Source organism: Talpa occidentalis, unplaced genomic scaffold (genome assembly GCF_014898055.3).
Source record: "Talpa occidentalis isolate TD23 unplaced genomic scaffold, MPIMG_talOcc4v2.1 talOcc4.8, whole genome shotgun sequence".
Taxonomy (NCBI): Eukaryota; Metazoa; Chordata; class Mammalia; order Eulipotyphla; family Talpidae; genus Talpa; species Talpa occidentalis.
The window spans coordinates 77,771,092-77,779,906 of record NW_023605194.1 but is presented as its reverse complement, the minus strand read 5'-3'; the positions used below and the strand labels follow the sequence as shown (position 1 = coordinate 77,779,906).

Below are 8,815 nucleotides of genomic sequence, written 5' to 3'. Positions count from 1 at the left end.
TGCATGGTGCAGTCCATTGGGGCCTCCACTGCATATTCAGTCTGTTGGCCAAAATGTTATTAAAGTGATGCATATTATAGTTATATTGCAGAATACTATGCAGGCATGAAAAATGAACTACTGCTATAGACCACACCATAAATCTCACACACTAACATTGAACAAATAAAGTTAGACACAAAGGAATTCATGGGTATGTTTCCATTTATATAAAGGTCAAAAGCAGGCACAACGAACAGTAAGCAGTGGTAAAAGTCAGAGCAGGGTGTGTTTTGAGAACAATGACTGGACACCAGCATGAGGAGTAGGGCTTCTGATGTCTGTAATGTTGTTTCTTTATCTAGGTGATGGTTGCTGAGAATCTTTGCAGGTCACATATGATATGGGCATTTTCTGTATTTGCTATGCTTCCATCAAAAAGTCTTTTTAAAGAAAACTAAGCATGCCAGGTTCATGCCTTAAACAGATATTTCAAAAGACATTTAAGACTAAGAATACATTTAAAATGAATGAATAAAATTCATGATATTCAGAATGATAAAAAGTTAGCTGTTCAGCAGAAAAAGGAAGGGACTTTCTCATAGGGGCTGGTGGACTCTTCCACCTACAATTTTACTTTGTTGGGGTTTTTTTGTTTGATTGTTTGTTTGTTTGTTTTTTTTGTTTTATTTTTTGTAGACAGGTGATTTTTGCCACCAACCCCTTTCTTTTTGTTTCTGCTACCCCCATTCCTTATACCCCTTTAACTCTTTCTGCCTCCCATCCAACCTCAGAAATGTCACTTTGTTCATTAGTGTCTGTTAGTTTTTAAAAGTATCTTACTTTGCTGAGTCATCCATTATGTAAATGTCCAATATTTGCTGTATCACCTAAAATTCCCTCAAACTCCTTCCATTTTGCTGTAAATGGCAACATTTCATCTTTCTTTATGGCTAAGTAGTATTTCATTGTGTGAAAAACTCCCTCTGTCTAATCCCTCCATTTTTCTGTCTTCCCTTCACTAAGTCTTATCCATTTTGTCTCCTAAATATGTCTAGAAGAGATATATACCTGTCTCCATTTACAGTCACCTTGACATTCTAGAGATCACTTTCCTGTGACCCCAATCATTCTCTGTACTACAGAAAGATCATTATAGAATCTGAATTCAAAATTGCTTCCTGGCTTAAAACATTCACGGACCAAACTCCTTGATATGACCTACAAGTCTCTTCCTGATGGGACTTCCGAAAATATCTCCAGCCTTAGCCTCCCCACTCTCTCCATCAGCCTCTGCACCATTTTGGCTATGCACAAGCTCTGCCTCTCCTCTGGCCCTTTGCATGTGCTGTTTTACCTACCTGAGATGTTATGCTTCCCAGTGCCTTGCCTTGCTAACTTCCCCTTATTTCCAGGTCCCTAAGGATCAGCACTTCCTGACCTTTCATGTCCCCTGACAGAGCCCTGGTCACACCCTATGGTCATTGCTGGGACTTGTCCATCTTTCCCCCAGGATGTGAGTTCCATGGGTTGGGAGTCTAGCTTTGCCATTGTATTCTCAATGTCTCAATAAATATGTGACTAAGAAGTTTTCATAAAGGAGGTAGAACTTGAGGGACCAGCAGCGTTAGATGAAGTGACGAAGAGGAGAAATGGTATCTCTCATGTCAGTCAACACTCAGAGGCTGGGATGTACAAGGCACATATGGGGGACTTTGTGTAGGTCATGGTTGGAAGAGTGTGGTTGCCCAGCTCTGTATTTTGGGTATTGTTCTGTAAACAGAGGCAAACATTGAAAGTTCTTGAGTAAGAGACGAGGAACTAAATTCAGAGATTGAAATAGATGCTTCTCGAACTGGGAGGCAGGGTAGAACAGAACAGGAGGGTCTGGGGGGTAAGCTCACTCACTAGCAAGCTTGAGCACAAAGGAACAGAGTCCTAGAATTTAACAGAGGGATGGAAAGAAAGGGGCACGTGTGAGAAGCTCCTGGAGGAAGAATCAAAGGCTTGGTGTCCAGCGGATGGTAGGAGACTTCAGCCAGACAGAGAGAATTCCAAGACTCTGAAATTGAGGTGGCGATAAACAGAGGCCAGGAGGGAAAAATGTTTGTGGAGGAAAACGATGTGTTTGAGAAGGCAGGTGGAGATGAGGTGAAGGCTCCCTAGAAATGGGAGCCTGGGAGACAAAGAAGGGAGCCCCACACAGGGAAGAGCTTGGGAAGCTGAGGGAGAGTGTAGAGAAAGGAGTGAGGACAGGTTCTGAGACTTGGGGACTATAAGGCAAAGAGTGATAGAGAGAGGACAGGGCAGGAGTGGGAAGGTGCTATAAGGCTACAGGGTGGGGCGGCTATAGCAAGTCAAAAGGACAGTGCCCAATAGGGCGCAGGTCACTGTCACTGGGTTCTCACCTGCACACAACCTAAGACCACTCAGGCTCAGGGAACCAACAATGGGGCTTATGTAACAAACAGGGGAAACAAGGAATCTCTAAGGCCACAAGTGACCAGAGATCTCACCCCAGAGAGTGTGCACTGTGCCCAGAAGTCCTAAACCAAAGGCCGCTCTCAAAAGTTATTGCTGCCCTTTTAACAAGGGCCTGGAGTGCAAGGTGGACGGCGAGCAGCAGGCCAGGATCCAACTCACCGCAGCTGGATGCACTCACTGGTGGGGCCGCTGAGATGAGGCCGCAGCAGCCCCAGCCACAGCCTGGAAGTTGGGATGGACAGCACCTGCTGGGCCAGACGGCAGCGGAGGCAGCAGCTCTGGGAGGTGCTCTCAGAAGGTGACTCAGACACAGTGCTGGCCGCCTGTCAACAGTGCTGGGCAGCACTAGCCAGTTGCTCTCAAACAGCTCTTTGAGACACCAGGCCCGAGGCCTGGTGCTCCTTTCAGGCGGTGTTAGGGGCAGGCCGGATGGAGGAAGCAGGCCCTGACCTCGAAAAGCTCTTTGGTTTCTCTGCAAAATTTTTCAGCTTCTCTTCCTTCAGAGGCCGGCTGTTGGACGCCTCGCCCTCCTCCCCTGGGAGGTCAGGAACAGCGCCCCTCTCAAGCACACAGGGAGTCTGGGCCAGTCCAAGAGTGTGAGTCTGAGCGCTTCTGGGAGAGCCCAGGAGCCAGTGGTGCAGGAGGCCCAAGCTGGCCGTGCTCCTGCCCTGCGTTCCCTTCCAGAGCCCTCACCTACCAGTTTGATGGCACCATTTACCAACTGGCTCATAGCTCACACCTGATAGGTCCATTCATCTATCCAGCACCAAGTCCACGGGCCTCTCTACTGCCTGCAGCTAGAGGAGCCACAGAGCTGGGGTGCCATTACCTCTCTATTGCCTACCCTGGGGTGACATGCTAGGGGAACCACTGCAGTCCACCATCACTGCTGGCTCTGCCAGCGGTCTGAGCCCCAAAGGGGCTACTGGTGGCAGGCAGTAAAATGCCCACCACCCACTGCTGCTTGCACTGCCCACAAGCAGTGCTCTGGGGCCAAGAGCTGGAGTCCTGAGGGGGAAGGGGTCTCCAGTTTCAAAGGGACCAGGAAAGTGTTCAGGGAATGGAAACCAGGGAGGAGTTGGGGGACAGTTAAGCATTTAATTAAATTAATTAAATAACGAAGGAATTCAATGCTACAGAGATCAAGAGGAATCTGAAGTTCCTGGAGATTATTTACTGCCCACTGGACATTCCAGGCAGATAGGTCTCCAAGAGTTGTAAGCAGCCTCGATGGATTTTTCTGTTAAAAGACTATAAATTGTGAGAGAATTGAGATGGGGACTTAGCCTGTCAGAAAAGAAAGCAAGATGAACAGAATTTTGGGAATGAAATCCAGAAGCTCCTCTTCAAGGGAAAGTTGAGGCTCCCACCACTGTTGGGGGGTGAGGCTGGCTGCTTTGGAAGTTCAGGGGGGTCAAGCTGGATGCCAGCAGAGAGGGAACATCCACCTGGGGTGGGGTGTGTATATGGGAAGGTAGGGGTAATTGGGTAGTGAATATGAATGCATTCATGATATTGTTGTAATAACTGCTTTTTTATTGAAAACTCTGGGCCATTGCAGGCCTAACAATTCCAGGACCCTCCTATCAACACTGTGAGGATATGTGCCACCTCTGGGTATGGTGAGGAGACTAAGGCACAGGGAGATTGTGACTTGCCCAAAGTCTGGCAGCGGAGCTGAGGGCAAGAACTCAAACTCAGACTCCGGTCTGGCTGGCCCGGAGCCATAACCTAGAGCAAGGGAATTCAGAGTTCTTCCTGTTAGAGACAGTTTATAGGAAAAAGAACAGTTAGAGAACCACTAGATTGAAACATAAAAAAGAAAGAAATCTTGGTATCTCTAATATTACCTCAACTAAAAATAGTTTGTCCGAAAAAATAAAAATGAAAAAGTCTGGTTAGAGTCCTGGCTTAGTCAGTCCACTGAATGAATAACCCTGGCTTCCCAGAAGCTCATAATCTCCTTTTGTTCCAGTAGAACATTGCTCAAGCATTTTATCAGAAATGCTAATTCCTTTCCAGAAGGTCATGAATTACATCATGGAAGAGTTCTGTCCTAGACTAGGATTGAGACTGTTTTCTTTTTCCATGCTTAAATTAATTCATTGTTCACTCGGACCAACTTGTATCTCCTGGACTATGTGGTGGGGAGGGGTCTTGGCTTCAGAGGAAAGCAGGGAAGGAACGTGAACTTAAGTCCAGGAGTCTGAAGGCTTTCTTCCTTTTCTGTTCCTCGGTAGTAACAGGCGAGGGGTGTGTCAGACCCCTAAGTGTCTGGGAAGGCCCCCTGCAAGGGAGAGAAGGATGTTCTCAGAAGCAGTGAGTTCAAAGCAGCAAGCCGGTGGGACCAGGGAGGACATGGGAAGCTTCTTGGAGCCCAGCCGCCCCAGGAGGTTTGCAGGGAGGGAGCGCTGTGTGGGAGTTCAGCTGCTGCTCACCTGGAAGGCCTAAAGGAGACCTGGAACAGAGATGACTTAAAATCTGGAAGAAAATAACGCAAGAGCCACTCCCAATTCCTGAAAGTTGAGATCAAATTAAGTACCAAATTAAAATACAGTGAAAAAAGGAGACCTGCATGGGCAAATAGCCAACCTGGAAAGAATCCACATGTCCATCAGCAGGTGAGGGGATGAGGAATTGTGGCAAAGCAAAAACAATCGAAGAGTGAGCAGAAGCCCCACATAGCAACCTTCTTTAACTGAGCCAGACTATTGTGCATTCTTACCTTCAATGTTAGGTACAACACCAACTTTACTTATGTTATGGGCACAAAGGCTCTGCAACTTGAAGGGGGTTAGTTAACTACACAATATTTTGCTAAAAAATTGCAGGTGGGCCTCCTGAAGGCCACACCCACCCACGGCACCCTGTATCTATACTGCTCACGGGTAGTAAGATATTGTTTAGTTCTATTATCATGGAACCTAAGAATGGCAGATCTATTTCTAACATGCTGTTTAAAGCATGTGGCACACTGGCAGCATATTACAGATGGCACATGCCGGCACCAAGTGTCATCTATATACATAATGCAAGGGTCATGTGACAAGGTACTAACATTTACTGGACACTAACATTTACTGGGGCCTACTACCTGCCAGGAGTAGACCTGAACACTTAATGTTCAGCTAGCCCATGAGGTGGGTATTACTTTTCTCTCTGCAGGTGAGGAAGTGGGGGTGACAACAGCAGCAAACTTGTCTAAGGTCATATAGTTACTTAGTTGAGGTGGGATTCATACTCCAAATAGTGTCAAAGTCCAAAACTCATGTTTTTTCCACTATCATACTTGGGGTCAAATCTATTTCAACATGACCAATTAAAGAGAGGCACCACATTGTTTGAAAAATAAACTCCTAAGCAGCTGTAAGCTATTAATATTTATTTGATTTGCACTACTAGATAGCAGTTATCAAGGCAGAGCTATTACAGAAATTTTGAATCTGAAATCAAGTAAATAAAGATAATCAGTAAAATTTTAAGACCTTAGACCAAGAGATAATTCTGAGGCTAAAAAGATTTATTAGAGGCATTCCCTTTATAACATTTTATTAATGCACATGATTCTAATAGCAAATATTTTTCACCATTCATTCAAATACTGTGTAACAATTTACTTGAGTATAAATACAAATATACAAAATCTCACAAAAACATTAAAATGTTTCTGACTAATACAGTCACGAGAAAGGAGACAGTAAAGACAAATGAATATCGAGATGAAAACTACTACACTGCCTCTTTAGGGCATTCTTCAGAGAAGCACAACCTTCAGGAGAAGGCCTTCTGTGGACATCTATCTATACCTCATGAAACTTGATAGCCAAAGTGCTGTGTGGCTGAGTACTACTGATAAATATATATATATACATGTAGAACTTGTATTCAGAAAGAAAACAAGCTCAAATGCCAAAGATTTAAAAAGAAATGACAGCAAATTTGCTACATTGCACCATTTTAAATACCTGAAAATACAGCACATGGTTCATGAAAATATTGTTCTCACTACAATGACCAGTATTTATTTACACCTTCTCCCTAACAAGGATATCATCAAATTGTTTCCTGGTACTAACAGCCAATTTTCACTAGTTATACCAAATGTGCTATTGGCACCTGCAAGTGAAAGGGGTAGAAGAAAGGATCAGGTCAGCTAAGGGTGAAATGTTCTTCAGAAATTGCTAGATATTACCCACCCAAGCAGAATGACTCAGAGTCTTTTCAAATTATACATAAGCTTGCGGTCAGAGATGTTAAACTACTTCTTAATGTAAGATCCCCAAAATAGAATCTTATCATCAGTATTTGATGGTAGACAAATGTTTTCTTTTTAACTATGAAACATAAGAAGGATCTTCCATCTTTATCAAATCATGAACAAACTCTTTCATTACACCTTTAACAAAACAAGCGTTATCAAGAAAAAGTCCAGCCTCTGCTCTGGCAATACTGAACTAGTTTTAAATTATAGTCATATGTGTCCACTATGGGCTAGATTAACTATTACATCAGTAAGTCATAGTATTAGTAAGTATGTAATTATACTATACTAGGTAGCTACTTATAATTTAAAAAAAAAAAAAAAAGGAAACTGTGCCCTTGAACACTTCTCAAAATGGCAACCAGATAATTCAACAGAGCTGTGCATTTAACGATGCACGCTGAGCTCCCTTAAACTTATGCTAGTAATTTCACCCTAAGTCTCAGAGAAAAGGCACAGGCACAAACATAACTGATTGTTTAGATTTTTACACATGAGAAAAACAACTATTTCTAACCAGGCCAACAAACCAACAGTATATTGATGTTAAAGATAAATATTTAAAAATTCAAGGGAACGAGAAACTAGAGAAAGGAGGTGGGTTTGAAACTCCAAATTTCATTCTCTTGAGACAATGTTCCAATGTGGTGAAACTGTGTGCGGAGACACTTCTGAGGGCACGTCCAGGCATCTTGACATCAGCATCCCATAATGCTTACGTTGTTCGTACTCCACAGTTGACCACCACAGACGTGGACTTCCTGGCAATGTGTATACTTTTCTTGCTTTATATATGCTCCTGAGAAGGGAAAGGGCCTAGTCACTGTTCCAGTGCCTACGCATCGGCGGTCACACCCACTGAATGCTCCGTGGCGTGCATTCCTCCAAGCCCGCTTGGGATGAGCCATGCAGCTCATAGACACGCTTCGGCACACCTCTGTTCCTGCTGGAGTCGGTCCTGCTTGAGCTAGGTGGGGGGTATCCTCCTCCGCTGCTATTTTGATCACTGGTTTCCCAAGGTGTCAACGAATTGGGTCTTTCTTCAGATTCAAAACATAAGAGGAGAGACTTGGCTAGAGATTCTAGTTCCCTGTGGTCACAGCTGTCAAGAGAAGGAGAGCGCACACCAGAGTCATGTCCAACATCCCTGGCCAGGGTGCAGATACTTTCCACACAATTCTTGAGAAGACTGACGTCACTGTGGCACCCTGTGCAAGGAGAAGAAACAGTTAAATAACCTTTTCATGTTTCCTCGGGTGTTTATTACTGTTATATGACTCTAGATAGCTTTTAGGTCAAATTGACCCTATCAAGACAATTCTAAACTGCTTAAGTCTCAACTTATCTGCTAGCACCTAATTTCTTAGGATCTAATTATTTAAGAAGTATTTATATATATTAAGTGGGAATTCAATGACACAAGTTTCTATATTGTCAATAATGACAATGAAACAACTTTAATTAGGCTTTACATCATGACATGACTCAAAAAGATGTGAAAGTCCTTAAATTATGAAATTCTCATTAATTACAAATTTCACTTGAAGTGTATACCTCTCAGTGCAGAAATAATAACTTGAATAGTTTGCTCTAAGCAATGTTTTAACTTCAAGAATTCTGGAGCAAGATTGGCTATTTTCTTCAAATCATGGTATCCAGGATTTTCTTCTTCAGTTTTGAAACTTTTCTGTGTAAATAAAGTTAATATTTAAAAAAAAAATAGGATATTTGGCGGTAAGTCTTAGTCAATATGATTTTAATTTAAAAAAATGATTTTAATTACCAGAATTTTATATTCAAGAAGAGAATGAGTTTAATTCCCTCACCAGGATATAACTGTTTTTTACAAACAAACCCAAGCTATAATATTAACAATTTACTGGTCAAAGAATGAGAGACTTTTCACCAGTTTTAAACCAAAGTTCAACCAACCTACTACATGAGAATTAAATGAACCAACCGTACCAGTTATTATCCAATATCAAAGATCAATTTATTTAATTTTAAGAGTTCAGCTTTATATTCTCCACTTATTTTTATTTAAATAAAACTTTTCAAGCCATAGAAATCTGCTCCTTTTTAACACAGTGA

At 42.8% G+C, this 8,815-nt stretch overlaps 1 protein-coding gene across 5 annotated transcripts in view; it reads right to left on the bottom strand.

Annotated features, from left to right (window-relative positions):
* Window positions 1-5,835: 5,835 nt before the first annotated feature.
* KIF14 (kinesin family member 14) overlaps window positions 5,836-8,815 on the bottom strand; it is a 53,313-nt gene continuing 50,333 nt past the window's right edge. For all 5 annotated transcript variants that reach the window (XM_037495741.2, XM_037495745.2, XM_037495742.2 and 2 more), the window contains exons 29-30: window positions 8,279-8,411; window positions 5,836-7,932 (exon numbers count right to left, since the gene is read on the bottom strand). In XM_037495741.2, the coding sequence (XP_037351638.1) occupies window positions 7,574-7,932; window positions 8,279-8,411 (492 nt within the window). In that variant the 3' untranslated portion in view covers window positions 5,836-7,573. The remainder of the gene's footprint in view (window positions 7,933-8,278; window positions 8,412-8,815) is intronic.